Source organism: Pinus tabuliformis, chromosome 9 (genome assembly GCF_031772625.1).
Source record: "Pinus tabuliformis cultivar Carrire ecotype Pingquan chromosome 9, CPIR1, whole genome shotgun sequence".
In the NCBI taxonomy this organism is placed as follows: Eukaryota; Viridiplantae; Streptophyta; class Pinopsida; order Pinales; family Pinaceae; genus Pinus; species Pinus tabuliformis.
Genome location: NC_142307.1, coordinates 527,505,089 through 527,522,847, shown reverse-complemented (window position 1 = coordinate 527,522,847; position 17,759 = coordinate 527,505,089). Strand labels below are relative to the sequence as shown.

At 40.2% G+C, this 17,759-nt stretch overlaps 1 protein-coding gene across 1 annotated transcript in view; it reads left to right on the top strand.

The window, feature by feature from the left end:
• LOC149149544 (arginyl-tRNA--protein transferase 2-like) overlaps positions 1-15,009 on the top strand; it is an 89,872-nt gene extending 74,863 nt beyond the window's left edge. Inside the window, exons 5-6 of the mRNA XM_089441087.1 lie at positions 14,104-14,416; positions 14,564-15,009. Of these exons, the coding sequence (XP_089297213.1) occupies positions 14,104-14,416; positions 14,564-14,671 (421 nt within the window). The 3' untranslated portion in view covers positions 14,672-15,009. The remainder of the gene's footprint in view (positions 1-14,103; positions 14,417-14,563) is intronic.
• The last annotated feature ends 2,750 nt before the right edge of the window (positions 15,010-17,759 follow it).

The following is a 17,759-nucleotide window of genomic DNA, read 5'->3' as shown; positions in this document are numbered from 1 at the left end:
GAACTACAGTTCTATATCAGCCCACCTCCCTCCTGGAGGTAATTTCGCTGTCATGGCAAAGTCCTTTTCCTGTTCAATCTTTGCGGTTGCAACCTTAGGATCATGCTTCTCATCCTTGTCCTTTTTCTTCAAAGGACACTGGGATGCATAGTGGCCCATGTTGCCACATCTGAAGAATTTCACCTTGGAGACGTCCTTCTTTCGTCTCTGTTGCCCCTGCTGTCCCTTTGATGCAAGCACTGTGTTATCCCCCTCCTCTACTTTGGACTTCGACCCACTGTTGCTGTTGCTCCTGTTAAGCTTGACCTTGAGCATGTCTCTCCTCAGCTCTTCTTGTTTCAGAGCTACACAAATCTCGTCCCGATTTGGCAATGCTGCTCTGCCCAGGATACTCTGGACAAAGACTTGCCATTCATCCAAGACAAAATTTAGAGCCAATCTCACTAACTCCGAATCCTGAGGTGTATGCCCTGCAGTCGACAACTCATCACAGGTCTCCTTTAGCTTTGTGAGGAATGGATCCACACATTCTCCCTTCTGCATCTGAGCAGATCTCAACTTCTTTTCCAAGTACAGCTTCCGCTGCTCGGAAGATCCTTGATACAATGTGGCCAAGGTATCCCACATCTCCTTAGCAATTGCTTTGCTAGCAACATGGCATACCACGTGATCCTTGACTCCATCCAGGATCATTCTCTTGGCCTTTGACATCTCAGCCTTGTACTTGTTTAGCAGATCTGCATCCACAGGTTCAACTACCACATTATCAACATACGTCTTTAGGGCATACTCATCTAGAAGGAAAGACATTCTAGCCTTCGAGATGACGTAGTTGGAAGCCATGTCCAACCTGTCCTAGTCCCTCAAGCCACTGGTTTCCATATCCTCCGAAAAATGTCTAACTCCTCCTTTCTCCTTACTGCATAGCTCCTAGGCTGACTCACGCACTCCCTGATGGAGCTGGTAAGTTGCTGCTCCTTTGCTGCTCAACAAATGAGAAATATTGGTTTCATCGGCAAGAAATCACTGAGGAAGTATTCCCTCACTATGCGATCTGCTTTCTCCTTCTGACAACTTTTTTGCCCAGCACTCAACTTGCAGAAAACTGTGTCCCTCTAGCTCTGCGTAGCTCCCTTTGCCTTGGAAAGATTTCGATCGGTCAGTCTTACCTCTTTGTCGGCTCACTCAGAGAGAGACACCCACGAAAATATAGCCCTCCTGGCTAGAACTGCGCAATCCCTCAGGGGATTCGAACTGCTGCTTGCTGCAACAAGTTGGCCCTTGCTTCAGAGCTAGATCCGCTCTTCCCTGTTTCACATCAACAACTCTGATACCATGTGAAAATTCCTAGATCTAACAATCTCAGGAATCCTACTGCAACCAACTGAATGTACTTCACCTAGATTGTAAATTACATTACAAGCTTATTTCAAATTTCTTCTTGAAACATTGAAGTAAATTACTGAAGCAGCCTACACCAAATTAATTATGATTCTGAAACATGGAAACTAAGCAAGGAAAATAGAAACACATAGGACATTGTTATTTTTGGACAAATGCCCTCGGAAAAACCCAATGCGGGAAAACCAATGCAACAACTCTGAGGGTTTTATTATTATGTAGGAGAAATTATGAGTACAATTCTAGGATGCTCAACTAGCAATCCGATATAGAGAGAATACTGAACAAAGGATTGGTGAAATGATCTCAAGCTGTCACTGGGAGAATCAGTGACTGATCTTGCTGAACTGGAGGCACTGTATCACCCTTTGCGTTGCCTCTGTGCAAAACTGTGTCATTCCCGACAGTTTTTGCGTCACCACTGCTGGGTATTAAGTTACCCCTCTTCCGGATCCTCTGTTGGCTGAGAAAATCTACTTTCTGCCTCCCAGACTCACCCCGGCTTCTGACAACTGAATTTTGACTTCCCTTAGCAAGAAACTCGACTTCCCCTCAAGGACTGCATTGCCTCTTTGTCAGCACTGCGTGGGCCAACATCAACCTTCCCCTGGATGTCTTTCTGTTCTCCCTCTGCCTCGTACTCTCCAGAAATTCCTTCTTCCGGATTCACTGCCCCTCTGCTGCAAGAAATCTCCTCAATGAATTTTTCCTCTTGAGAACTTCTCACTTCAGAAAAATTGATTTCCTTGATCTCTCGATGTGATTTCCAAATGATCCTCAAGCCTCTTCTTATATCTTGTTGTTGGACAACCAACAGCCTAGATTAAATCATAATCAAAGGCTCAGATCGTTTTGGCTTGATCCGTGGATTTTTCTAGAAGTTTCACCCTTGATTAGATTAACACCCATTAATATTTTAATTTTCCTAAGTTTAGACTTAGGAACCCCATTAAAAATATTAATTATTTCGATAAAATCACTTTTGGGTGGAATTTCCCTTAAACACTTTCTAGGTTCTTTGGAATACATGTGCCCAAGCCTCCCTGCATAATTTGAGGCTTAGAGCACATCTGATGCTACCCCAAATCAACACTCCCTCTTAGCGAGGAATGTGCTCTAGCAATACACTACTACTGCATACTACTCTGACACTGATGCATTGTCCTGTGCGCTGTTGATGTCTGACATGCTGTCCACCAACTACTGTGCTGCTGCTGCTACTCTACTGCTGCCTTTGACACTACCACAACCAATGCTACATCTGTAGTGCAACTCTCTCTCAAATGCTACATCTGCTATGCTGCTAGCACTGTCATTGCTAACACTGCATCCGTACTGCAACTCAGTTGCTGAGAAAAGCAACTGAAAACATCCAAGACCTTAGGATCATGCTTCTCATCCTTGTCCTTTTTCTTCAAAGGACACTGGGATGCATAGTGGCCCATCTTGCCATATCTGAAGCATTTCACCTTGGAGACGTCCTTCTTTCGTCTTTGTTGCCCCTGCTGTCCCTTTGATGCAAGCGCTGCGTTATCCTCCTCTACTTTGGGCTTCAACTTGTTGCTGTTGCTTTCGTCAAGCTTGACCTTTAGCAGGTCTCTCTTCAGCTCTTCCTGTTTCAGAGCTGCCCAAATCTCGTCCCAATTTGGCAATGCTACTCTGCCCAGGATACTCTAGACAAAGACTTACCATTCATCCGAGATAGAATTTAGAGCCAGCCTCACTAACTTCGAATCCTGAGGTGTATGCCTTGCAACCGACAACTCATGACGAGTCTCCTTTAGCTTCATGAGGAATGGATCCACACGTTCTCCATTCTGCGTCTGAGTAGATCTCAACTTATGTTCCAAGTACATCTTTCGCTGCTCAGAAGATCCCTGATACAATGTGGCCAAGGCATCCCACATCTCCTTAGCAGTTTCTCTACTAGCAGCGTGGTATACCACGTGATCCTTGGAGATGTCCTTCTTTCGTCTCTGTTTGCCCTGCTGTCCCTTTGATGCAAGCGCTGCATTATCCTCCTCTACTTTGGGCTTCAACCCATTGCTGCTGTTGCTTCCATCAAACTTGACCTTAAGCAGTTCTCTCCTCAGCTCTTCTTGTTTCAGAGTTGCCCAAATCTCGTCCCAATTTGGCAATGCTGCTCTGCCCAGGATACTTTGGACAAAGACTTGCAATTCATCCAAGACATAATTTAGAGCCAGCCTCACTAACTCTGAATCTTGAGGTGTATGCCCCGCAGCCGACAACTCATGACGAGTCTCCTTTAGCTTCGTGAGGAATGGATCCACACATTCTCCGTTTTGCATCTTAGTAGATCTCAGCTTCTGTTCCAAGTACATCTTCCGCTGCTCGGAAGATCCTTGATACAATGTGGCCAAGGCATCCCACATCTCCTTAGCAGTTGCTCTGCTAGCAACGTGGCATACCACGTGATCCTTGACTCCATCCAAGATCATTTTCTTGGCCTTTGACATCTCAACCTTGTACTTCTTTAGCGGATCTGCATCCGCAGGTTCAACTACCACATTATCAACATACATCTTGAGGGCATGCTCATCTAGAAGGAAAGACATTCTAGCCTTCGAGATGATGTAGTTGGAAGCCCCGTCCAACCTATTCTGATACCTCAAGCCACTAGTTGCCATATCCTCCGAAAAATGTCGAATAACTCCCTCTTTCTCCCTACTGCGTAGCTCCTAGGCTGACTTACGCACTCCCTGATGGAGCTGGTAAGCTGCTGCTCCTATGCTGCTCAGCGAATGAGAAACACTGATTTCCTTGGCAAGAAATCACTGAGGAAGTATTCCTTCACTATGTGATCTGCTTTCTCCTTCTGATGACTTTTATTTCCAACACTCAGCTTGCAGAAAACTGCGTCCCTCTAGCTCTGTGTAGCTCCCTTTGCCTTTTCAAGATTTCAATCCGACAGTCTTACCTCTCTGTTGGCTCACTCAGAGAGAGACACCCACGAAAATATAGCCCTCCTGGCTAGAATTGCGCAATCCCTTAGGGGATTCAAACTGCTGCTTGCTGCAGCAAGTTGGCCCTTACTTCAGAGCTAGATCTGCTCTTCCCTGTTTCACATCAACAACTCTGATACCATGTGAAAATTCCTAGATCTACCAATCTTAGGAATCCTACTGCAACCAACTGAATGTACCTCATTTAGATTGTAAATTACATTACAAGCTTATTTCAGGTTTCTTCTTGAAACATTGAAGTAAATTACTGAAGCAACCTACACCAAATTAATTATGATTCTTAAACATAGAAACTGAGCAAGCAAAATAGAAACACATAGGACACTGTTATTTTTGGAAAATGTCCCCGGAAAAACCCAATGGAAAATTGGTGCAGCAACTCTGAGGGTTTTATTATTATGCAAGAGAAATTGTGAGTACAATTCTAGGATGCTCAACTAGCGATCCGATACAGAGAGAATACTGAACAAAATATTGGTGAAATGATCTCAGGCTGTGACTGGGAGAAGCAGTGATTGATCCTGTTGAGTTGGAGGCTCTGTGTCACCCTCTGCGTTGCCTTTGCGTAGAACTGCGTCACTCCCAACAGTGTCTGCGTCACCCCTGTTGGGTATTACGCTGCCCCTCTTTCGAATCCTTTGTTGGCTGAGTAAATCTACTTTCTGCGTCTCGGACTCACACCCGGGATTTCGACAACTGAATTTCGACTTCCCTTAGCAGGAAACTCGACTTCCCCTCAAGGACTGCGTTGCCTTTGCGTCAGCACTACGTGGGCCAACGTCAGCCTTCCTTTGGACGTCTTTCTGTTCTCCCTCTGCCACGTACTCTCTGGAAATTCCTTCTTCCGAATTCTCATTGCCCCTCTGCTGCAAGAAATCGCCTCAATCAATTTTTCGTCTTGAGAACTTCTTGCTTTAGAAATATCGATTTCCTTGATCTCTTAGTGTGTTTTCCAAATGACCCTCAAGCCCATTCTTATGTCTTCCTGTTGGACAACCAACAACCTATATTAAATCATAATTAAAGGCTCAGATCGCTTTGGCTTGATCCGTGGCTTTTTCTAGAAGTTTCACCCCTGATTAGATTAATACCCATTAATATTTTAATTTTCCTAAGTTTAGACTTAGGAACCCCATTAAAAATATTAATTATTTTAATAAAATCACTTCTAGGTGGAATTTCCTAGAACGATTTATGGGTTCTTTGGAATACATGTGCCCAAGCCTCCCTGCAAAATTTGAGGCTTAGAGCACAGCTGATGCTACCCCAAATCAACATGGATATGTCAGATTTTGATTTCCTTTTCTATGTGACAATAGTTGCATCTTTCATGATCTTTCCTTACTTTCTTCACATATTGCTTCTCAGGAACTTCCATTCATAGTTCTTTCATTTTTATTGACCACCTCATATTCCATATGAGGAATTATTATGTTGATTTCATCTAGTCAATATGTGAACCATGCCTTTATGCATCCTTCCAAAGGAGGAGATCCCTTTCTCTTGATCATGCTCATGAGGTGGAGCATTTATCTGTGCTATCTGCAACTATATGACATGACTCAATTTTATCAAATACAAGCATACATACCTCATCTCTTCCTTTTGGTTAGCTAGACTTCCTTCAACAACATCCTTGATTGAAAGAACTTCAATCACCTTGCCCTGCTTCACTTCTTTTGACATCATACCATCATTCCATGAATCCCATACAAGGTGGAATTCTCAGCAAGACGCTTCTTCCAATAGGTGAACCTTCCGATGAAGGTTCCAATGGAGGATCTTGATCATCCTCATCCTGCAAATGCTCGTTTTTGAATGATGTATGATGAGCTCTATACTATATGAATTTCTTTTTCCCATAAGTACCACTTATGCTTCTAATGAGGTTAGCAAGAGCTACATCCTTCTATAGGCTACAACAATAGACTTCTATTTTAGCTATCTTTCATGCTTCTTTATGATGATGTCATGATCTCTTGCTTTCAATCATATGCTTCTATGATGTCATCTCCTAACATGATGTATCCTATCATGCTTCTAATGATTCCTATCATGATTGTTTACTTCCTCCTTCTTGGATTTCTTCTTGCCAGCTTCTTCCACTTCTTCAGTGATATGGGCTTCTTCCCTTCCTCTTTTATTGTTGTCCTTATTGAGCTTTGGACATTTGATGAAAGCCATAGCATTGAACCTTTGACATGTTCTTCTTCTTTTTCTGAGGATTGAGCTTCCCAAACTTCCCTTTTCTTCTAGCCATGGCAGTAAATGCTTGAGCTTGCTTGCTTGCTTGATCCTACATTGATTTTTGTCTTCAGCATGGTTTCTTCAATTTTGCACAATGACCATAGTTTGTTGAATGGAGTAGCTTCCTTCTTCCCATAGATGCTTGATGAAGTTGCCCCATTCCTCTGGTAGTGCATTGAGCATTATGGTAGTCATTTCCTTGTCAGACATTATTTCTCCCAACTCTTGGAGTTGGTCTCTTATTTCTGACACCCTTGTAAAGTATGAGGCTATTGCTTTTTCTTTTGATATCTTCACCTTGTAGAGCTTGAGCTTCTTCTTTTGGCGGTTCGACAATTAAACCCTTAACATGACCAACGACTTCATTTTCTATGAGGATCAAATCTATCCTCTTCTTCCATCCAAGAAAGTTTTGACAACCCAACCAATTTGTTGTTGTCCTTCCAATATGAAGCCATTTTGACATATTCAAATATAGATATAAAAATACTTACTTGTTAAGTGAGGATACTCCTATATGATGAAATCTTCAACTTGATGCCTTCTTGATTTTGATGATGATGTAGATAATAGAAGATGTATTTGTTCAAAAGTCATCCTTGTCTCAAAGGGAGATCACATTGATTCCTTGATGATGATGACAACGCTTTTTCTTGCTTTTCTTCCTTCAAGACAATGCTAGTTAATCTTGTTTCACAACCTCAAGTTTCGGTCCTCCTTCAAAATTTCGGCTTGTTGTAGCAGTTCTACAATTTCGGCCTTTTCTGCATAACCCTAGTTCGCACGTGTGGCTAGAAGCTGGACAAATTTGCCTTCTTTCAATTTCGCTTTACTTGACTTCTTTTTCTTGTTATTTCGGCTTGCAAAGGATACCTTTCTTAGCATAAAACTTGATCCTTGATGGGGGCTGCAATTTGATACTTGCTGCCGCAAAAGGATGTTTTAATACTTCACACGTCTGGAGAATATAACCTAAAAAACAAACCCAAAAGTGCTTAACTCTTCCTTCCTCGTGATAATGATTGTAGAATGTGTGAGTTTCCCAAGAACACTTCATGTGTAGAACCCTTCTTTGGATGAGCTAGGGTTTTGAGGTCTTCTTTGATGCTCTTAATTATTCCCTTTCAATATGATGAGAGGGTTAGTCCTTCTTGATGATTGATGCTCTTGACGTTTCCAAGAGGATCTCTTTATACTTCGGCCCTAGAGTATCCTTCTTCGTGTTGCCCTTCAGTGATGTATTCACTTTAGCTCCGATACCATGTCGAGAAATCTAGGGGGCAGCAAGTGTAGGTGATTTCTCTTACTTTGATAATTGCTTGTGATGTATTTTTCTTGTACTTGATTAACTTCTTCTTTCCTTTATTATTATTAGTGTTTTCTATCATCAAACAACTACCAAATCATAAAGAACAATGAGACAATAGGACACAAGATATAGGCAATTAGCGGGGGCCAAAACCTCTCCAAATGAGAGGAAAACCCACCAGAATCCTTCTCTTCTTATAGAACTTCAATTGATGAATTCCAAGACCTATGCCCCTTAACCAAGATCCTCCAAGACCAAGTCATCCTTCCTTCTTGATGAGCTTTCCTTACACAACTTCCAACGACAAACTTCGACCTTCCAGCAACTTTGACCCCAACAACAATTTCTGCAACTTAGACCTAGCAGCTTCATAGCTTCGACCTTGATGCAACTTCAACAACTTCAACCTACTAGTTTCACAACTTCAATCTTCGACCTTGCAGCTTCACAACTTCGACCTTGCAACTTCACAACTTTGATGCAACTTCAAAATTTCGTCTAGCCCAGAAACTGTAGAAACCCTAATGAAAGAGAGAGAGAGGCCCAAAAACTTCTATCTTGATCTTCTCTTCTTCTTTGTCCTTTTCCAACTTCTACCTTGACGAGATCGAACTTGCTTGAGTAAGTGTGCAAATGAGGTCAAATTCCTTCTTATTTATAGGCTTGTGAGGGGTATTAATTGCTATATTGAGGCTGACTTGTCCCTTCATGTACGATGACTTGATCTTTGTGCCATGATGAGGTCTTGGAGGGTCTTTTGACTCAATAAATTTTTCTTTACAATATGTAACCTGCCCAAATGGGTCTTCAATACATGACAATGACTCAATTTACTTTATGACAAACCTAGAAGCACTCAATGGGTGCTTGACTTAAAAATAAATTTCCCTTGAGCATGAAACCCATGGCTCAAGAACACAAATAATAAATTTATTTTTCTCTTTTCATTAAATACATAAAATCACGATTACATATGACATTATGAAGAGCGAACCTAGTTACATATTTTAACATGATGGACGAATGATCAACTAGAGGGTAGATTGGAGAGTCGTGTTCAGTGACCTAAAGGAGCAAGACCTTTGATAGAGGCAGAGCTACAGATTAGGAGCAAAAGGACTAGCATATGTGTTCACGGTACGACCAAGGGAAGCTGTGAAGTCAACTACATCAGCTAGGAGGTTAGATTGTATCTTGTTTAGGCTAGATTGGTTGTCATAGTAGTTGACACCAAACCCTACTTTTTATTCTTGTATAAGTGGATGTATGAGGGCCATTATCCTTGGTACGGGAACCCTAGACAATTGTATTACAGTTTGTTAATATAATGAAGTTGGGTTATTGAAAATTGTAAAAATTTGTATATTTGTGCCCTAGCATTACAGTTGCTTGAGGACAAACAATTTTTGGTGGGGAGGACTGTGATATCCCCAATTTCATAAATTTCACTAAGTATAGCCCATTTTTGCAATTTTGGTGTCAAAGGCACACTTTGGCATTTTTGGACTTAGGAGAAAAGGGAAAATTGATTTCTTAGTGGAGGGTGGGGGCCACCCAAGAGAGAGAATTCGACCCTCAAGGAAAATGAGGCAAATTCGTGGATTGTAGGGGCCACCAAGGGGTGCGCATGGGGCTAGAGGGAGGCATTTTCGAGGCATCTTTTGACTATCTCACTTAGACAATTCAACCTCTCTCGGAGCTGTTTAGTGCAGGAGTTGGAGCGCTGTTGAACACAGGAGTTTCAGGCAAAATTTCACCCCTTCTTCGGAGAACTTCAAGTGTCTCCCTATTTGGTAACTTGGTGAGCTCATTCCTGGGCTTCTACAGAGCTTCATTGCAGCATGGATTCCCAATTTTGTGCACTTCCTGGGCACAGAGGCAGTTCGAGTGGCATATTTGTTGACCAACTACTGTGGGTTTGGAGTGTCGACAATTTACAAAAGGATTTTCCTATTTGGTGTCGGAGTTTTGGTAGTGAGTTTGCAAAACTAGAGAGCAGCAATTCTGTGGGTCGAATTTATCTATTTTTGGCACTGCACAGAGGTTTCTGGGCAGGGCTTCCACAGGTGTAGGCGGAGTGGAGATTTCAAGGAGCCAAGGGTTGGAAAGGTTGGGTATCCAGAGGACAATTTTTATTGGAGCTTGGAGGATTCCTTCAAGAGTGGATTTGGGGCTTTAGCAATAGGTTTCTTCTCATTAGTTCGTACAGCCAGCTCTTGGTGGGATTTTCTGGCACTCGGAACTAGCTCAAACCCTTTCTGAGTTCTTGTGGGTTTGGTGAGAGGAGCCTGAGGCTAATTTTCTAGAATCTTTTGAGTAGTATTTCAGGCATAAGTCCTTGTTCTATCAGGCAGCCAATAGCATAATTGCTGGGCAGTGCACATTTTCAGATTGGAGCCATTCCAACACTTGGGTCAGCGAGATACAACCTGGGTTTTGCATAGCTTGCTTAGCAAGCCCAGGTTCCATCATTCCTACCCATTTCTATGCACTCAGATTTCCAATAATTAATAAAATGGCTGAACTGTCTTGATTATTTCAATTAGTGTCTGTTTCTGTGTGTGTGGTTTAAAATTTATTTGCTATTCCTAGCTCATGTTTCTGTTATTTATTGTTATTTTCCACTTAGGAATATTACAAATTTTTTTCCTAGGGTTTGTTAGATAACTATGGTGTTCCAACAGATTCTTTTTTCCTTATTAATGATGCAGGGAATTCAAATAATATAGTATCCAGTAAACAATAGTATTTCCTTCAACAACACAATAAACAGTCAATACAATGCTCCAATAGTATTACTATCATCCAGGTTAAATTGCTCCAGTAGAATTCAAATAAATTCAGTATAACCCCAAATTCAAGAGATCTATACAACTGCATCTAACCAGAAATTCAAGTCATTCTAAAATTCCACAGAAAAAAAAACCCTTTTACAAATCTGTCCTAAAAAATACTAGAACAGTTTCAGATCTGGTAATTGGACTCATTCGGCCTTCGATTTCCTTCAGGGGTCCTTCAAAATATGTTGGGTTTCCTCAGAGAAATTCAGGCTTGTTTTAGACCTTCTCAATGCCTCAACTCACTACTCCAACACTGTACAAAAGCACAAAAAATACCTCAGAAATCCTCTGCATCTAACACAATGGTATTGCGAGTTCTCTAGGGACTTTGGGTTAGATGTAGACTGTAATTAGCCCTTTGAGTAGCTTCAAAAGGTGCTTAAGTGATGTCCAACCTTAGAAAATTGTTTTGCTCCAGCTCAGATGACTCATTCTCTGCTTAAGGATAACTCGCATAAGTTTGACCATAGAACACTTTTGATCTGCCTCATGAATTAGCCCTTGTTTGCCTCAGATCAACTTTTAAAAGGAATGCAAATGCCTTTCCTTAGCCCTTCCCACCAGAAACCTTGATATTCTCCAGATGTATGCCTTCCTGTGTCCCAGAACAGTAAATAAAAGACGAAATAGGTTGATTTGCCTTAGACTTCCTCACAAAGACTTCGTTGCTTCTTCAGATAGATGCTTCTTGTTGCCAGAACAAAGAAAGGTGACTAGGTAGGGTGGGATCACCTCCACCTAAACTAGTCAAGGAGAAATGGGCTCTTAAAACCCTTGGAGCCTCCAGCTCAAGAAAAAACTGAGACAAAATGATTCAATCCAATGATGACTCAAGTGATTCTAATCTTCTTGTATTTATAAATTTTCTTGAGGGGAATTTTCTCCTTAATGCAAATGCCTTTCCTTAGCCCTTCCCACCAGAAACCTTGATATTCTCCAGATGTATGCCTTCCTGTGTCCCAGAACAGTAAATAAAAGACGAAATAGGTTGATTTGCCTTAGACTTCCTCACAAAGACTTCGTTGCTTCTTCAGATAGATGCTTCTTGTTGCCAGAACAAAGAAAGGTGACTAGGTAGGGTGGGATCACCTCCACCTAAACTAGTCAAGGAGAAATGGGCTCTTAAAACCCTTGGAGCCTCCAGCTCAAGAAAAAACTGAGACAAAATGATTCAATCCAATGATGACTCAAGTGATTCTAATCTTCTTGTATTTATAAATTTTCTTGAGGGGAATTTTCTCCTTAATTAATCAAGAGGGGCTTATGGTAAACCCCAAATTTGGGCTTTTTTTCTCCAGCTGTCCCAAAACTCACCTGCTGTTGCCCAAACATTGGGATTTTTGAGGTTTTCCCCTTTATCCAAGACTATAGCCTACAGGAATTGATGGGATACTTCGTCCCTTGGGCCAATTAATCCCTTGGGGACATTACATAACACTGTGGACTTACTTCTTTGCCCAAAATCTCCTTCTCCGCTAAAGCACAATGTCGGAATCTAAGTGATCCCACTCCAAACCAGCTTGGGTGTATACTTTCAACACCTAAACCAACAACCAGCAATGAAGGTTTCCAAAAACCCTAGTCTCTTTATCAAGAGCTCTCCAGTTTTTTAATTTTCAAGTGAGCAAATGCAAGAATGAGAAAGACTGCTCATTTTCCTCTTTTTATAACTCATTTGCCACTTTTGCCGCATATTTACCTTTTTATTTTAATAAAGTCACTTTAGTGGATTTTCTCATTTATAATTTAAAAGTGATTTTTCATTAGCTTAAGACCCATGTCCCTCTTTTCACCACTTTAGCTTTTGTAATGTTTTCTCCTAGGCGAATTGTGTTCCTTTGATTAATTTTTACTGTCCTAACCTATGAGAACCTTATTAGGCTAGTGGATCCCCTTCCTTATGTCTCCTAAGTGGATGGGGACATTACATAAATATTTACCTGTTTTAATCAAATAACTTTAGAAAGCACAGCCACCGAAGACTTTGAATTGAAGCTGTATTTGGTGTGGTGACTACATTTTTTCCTCTAACTAGTCATTCCCCATCACTTTCAGCATCTTGCAATGCAGGAGTTCTCTCTCTGCTGCACCTTGAACCTGCAGTTTCTCTAAACCAAAGCTGTGATATGTTTTCTGACAAACTGCAGCTTCCAAACAGGGTAGGGCAATCTTCTCCTATGAACCAGCAGAAACCAGAATGCAGTACTGCCCTCTCCTCTGAATCAGCAGAAACCAGAATGCAGTATTGTCTCCGCTTTCTTTTTCTGAAAGGAAGGCCGGGCATAATGTGGTATCACTTTTGTGTGGTCTCCAAGGGCAGTCTGCACCCCGCTTAAGTGCAAATTCCTCACGATAGGCTCATGGTGACTTTCTGCTGTGATATATTAGAGTACACATGCATAAGTTGGAATGCGAGAATTCGTTTCATTTTGTATAATAACATGAATTTACAGTAGAAAATTTCCCTTAAATTTTGGTTGCTGAAAAAGATATGAAAGATCTTCAGCCTAAAAGAGAAGATTCCCAAATTGGTTATCTAATCCCAAGTTTGTTTGTTGTAATCTTTGTAATATGTATGCATAAGCACATTTTTTTATTTTTTCTTCTTTTAGTGGCTAGAGGAATTAGTAACTGGTCTGGTTTCATACTTGCGTGACACAGGGTCGATTCTGACCGCACCGCTACCACTATAACCCCTAGGTGCCTACATATGCCTCGTCCGCAGACACAGGTAGGTAAGGGGATTTGAACCTCGAATATCTTGATACATACACTTCCTTTTCACGGCGCTTGCCAATTGAGCTGCCCCCGGTGCCTACATATGCCTCGTCTGCCTTCATGGGTAGGTAAGGGGATTTGAACCTCGAATATCTTGAAACATAACACTTCATTTTCATGGCGCTTGCGAAGTGAGCTGCCCCCAGGGGCTATGCATAATCAGTGAATCACAATTCAATTTTTAAGCTCTACACTTATTTTTAGCAAAATATGGTGCCCATCTAAATTTGTCATTGTTTATTCTAACTGATTTTCATTTCCTCAATGTTGTCCATCAAAGAGGCTAATTGTTGTTTCTTTCCTTTTACCGTGTCCTGATTATTATCTCACTTGTAATCTGGTGTGTAGAAGTCGGCATGCAATCTTCTAGCTTAACATTTGATGACAACATTTTACTGTTGGGCTTTCCCAGTCTGATCAATATGGAATTATGAATTCTTTTTGGGAAGAGACTTTTGTCTCAGAATGAAATTGCTGTTTTGCAGCTGATGTTGTGATTCTGACGCATTATTTTGTTTTGATAATTTCATCTCGACTTTTGCAGGTGGATTCCTTTCCAGGTTGCAAAGCCAGTGCTTGATAAGACGGCCTATGCTTGCCTCTCTGATTTTTGTGGCGATGCAAAACCTCTTTTAAACCCTGCCGATGAAATGCATGATTCCACTGGGCAAGATGATCAGGAAATGGAGAATGATCTGGAGTTCCGTGATGGCGAGTTCGTTGAATTCAAAAGTTCGGATAGCAGTGATGATTCGATGGACGTTGAGTATGGTACTGAAACACCTGCTGGTGATTTCGATACTGATGATATCAGTGGTGTTCTCATTCAATTCAACAACTTGCAGTTTCGATATAAGGTAACCATTTTACTTTCTTGTTTACTTGTATTAAATTTTACTGTGGAGACATGGGCGTTGTGAAATGCTTTTTCCATCTCAGTTATATCAGATTTCTCTTTGAATATGTTTTAGCTGATCCTTTTTCTGATTTATTTTGACTTGAAGGACCTAAAAACTTTTCGTTTTATGGATTCGTTTGCTGGAGACTTGCGGAAATATGTTAAAATAGTTGGTCCAGAACTTTCTGAACGCATTGCTTACCATCTGGGTTGAGTGCACAACGTGCTGCACTATAGCAGTGTTTATTGTAATATTATGTAATATATATTATTTGTCTGTTTTTAGTTTAGGATAGATATTCTGAAATGAAAGCAAAGTTTTATATATTTATCCTTTATTGTATTACAACCTATGGATAGTGCTTTCTTTAGTTCCTCCACTATATATAGAAAAATTGTAACATAACTTCGTGTGGAACTGACTACTCTTCTACATCTTGTCGATTTTATAGACTCAGATGTATTTTCCAATTTCAAATGTCCGTTGGAATAACAGGAATATCAAATATTGTCTGTAATGCTGAAATATAAATTGCAATGGAAGAATATTTTACTCATCACATACACCACTGGCATCATTTTATGGGAGATCTGGGGGACAGGTTATATGAGAAGGGAATTTTGCCTTAACGCAATAATTTGATGGAGAAGTATACCAATGGTCACTGTTAGGAACCAGCTGGGAATCAAATATCCAAAATAAATGGGACTGATGAAATCTATAAGGGATAAATATAAAATTGAATATTGAATGATCAATTTACCAGTGCCTCCACGCTGATATGTCATTCATTGGTCTAGAGGCTTGCAAGGCTAAGACGTTTGGGATGTTTAATTATTATTAATCATTATTATGTAGTGTTTTATCACTCAGTGATTTTATTTAAATACAGGACATGCCCTCCTTGAATGATGAATTGCTATCAAATCGTAGTTAGGAGAAGGGGAAAATCTTCATTCGAAGTTGTAATGCTTTTACTTTATTGATCAGTTGTTCTTGATGATGTCATGATTGAGTAAACGGGGCAATATGACCTTCAAAGTTTTGAACAACGTTTGGGCATTGTGAAGGGTCTTTTCACTTTTCACTCTAAATTGATTTTCTTCAAAACTATATGTTGATACATTTCATTAGGAGGTTTTTGTTGTTGTTGTGATTCTTAGTTTACCCTTGGAAACAAATGAACTTGGAGTCCTAATATTTAATATGTAAATTGATATTTGCTTCAGGTGGTATGAATATGTTGATTTTTCCAGCAATGGCTTTTGTGATAGTGTTTAATAGTTGTTTTTTGTTTTCAATAAAAAATGTTTGTTAGTATTTTGATTTCCATGGATATCACAATTTTGTGGGTGGCCCACAAAGGATCTTTCTGTTAGAAAATGTAAAGTGGCAGTAATTATAACTTCTTTTCTTCAACCTTGATACTTGCTTATGAAACTTAGTTTTCTTCAACCTTGATACTTGCTTGTGAAACTTAGTTATCTTCTTTATGTTCTTTAGTTAGATCTTTTCATCAAACAATATCAAGAAATAGTAACAACAAAAGAGGACACAAATATAGGCTCTCAGCCAGGGCAAAACCCCTCCAAGGGGAAAACCCGAAAATTGTTCTCATCTTAGAATCTGTTTCAAATGAGATACAATGACCCAATCCCTAGACCAAGTCATTCTCCCAGGACCAAGTCAACCCTTCCTTAAGACCTTCACTTCAACTGCTTCTTCCTTGCAACTTCGACCTGCTAGCAACTGCCCATCCACTTGACCTAACAACTTCATCCTCCAACAACTGCTGCAGAAACTCTAATCTATCTTCTTTTGAGACCTTCTTGGTTCAAAACAATTCTCCCCAAGGTCAATAAGGTCAAGAGAAGGATTTCGCTCTATCCAACAACTTGTTCCTGCAATTTTGCTCCCTAGCAACAACTTCGTTGCCCAACAATTCAGACTTGCAACTTCGACCTCTTTCTAGCTGTAGAAACCCTAGATTCTTCGCACATGTGAGAGAGATAGAGCCCAAAAACAACAAATTTCGTCCTCCTAGCTTCTTCTAGACTTTCACTCTCCTTTTCCCAGCGTCCTAGCTACAGATCGATCTCTTTCCTTGATAGATCAAACTTGCCAGTGAGTGTCTCCAAATGAGGTCGAACTGCTTCCTTTTATAACCTTCTCATGGGGTCGAATTCCCTCCTTTAGGCTGACTTGAAGATCTGAGGGCTGACTTGTACTTTTGAAGATTCCTGAACATTTTGGACTCAAAAGTAATTCTTTTTACAAATATGAAATATTTTATATACTAATAAGTTAATATGAAGTTTCGGTTTTGTCATAAACTGAGTAATATTTTTTTTGTATGCATGTAGTTAGTGAGGTTAATTAAGTATAGTTTAGATAGTTAAGAGAAGTTGTGCCTTTTTTATTGGATGTAAATGACATGTTTCTCTTTTATAAATTAATTGAGTCTAACAAGGTATTAGCAATCTCAATTTAACTTAAATGTTTGAAAGAAAACCAATTAAAATTGTTAGAGTACCAAGATTTTACTCTCTCTCTAGTTTAAGTGCTTAAAAATTTAGTCAATGTCACTGTCATTCAAAGTATTTATTTTTTATGTGTGCTTGTGTGTGCGTGTTTGGTGATGTTAACTAAGTATAGTTTGGATAGTTAAGAGAAGTTGTTCTCTTTCTTACTGAATTCAAATGACATGTTTCTCTTTTATGAATCAATTGAGTCTAATAAGGTATTAGCAATCTCATTGTACCTTAAATGTTTGAAAGTGAGCCAATTAAAATTGGCAATGCACCAACAACTTTACTCTCACTCTAGTTTAAGTGTTTAAAAATCAATTTGGTCAATCTCACTTTTATTCAAATACTTGAAAATAAAAAGAGATATCCTTGAAAGACTTAAAATTAACTCAATAAATTAGTACTATGGGCATCATTATACCTATGTATGTATGTATTCACAAAAAAATATTATCGTTTTCTCTCTCTCTCTCTCTCTCTCTCTCTCTCTCTCACTCACGCATCATCATCATACGATCATTGAATGAAATCAGGATTCTGATGGAGATTAAGGGTTTGTAGCTACAAGGACATGGGCCCTGATGCACTAGGTCCCTCCAGCACTACTTCACCATGTGCATATGAACATCCTCTAGTAGATCCACTCTCCTCTTTTGGCCATGGATGACGAGTTGGTTGGTTTCTCCTTAGATCTATTGGAAGGTACACAAATATGGGTGTACCCCACTTAGACCCCCTACGCAGTCTCCCTCCTCCCCTTCGTTAAACGTAAT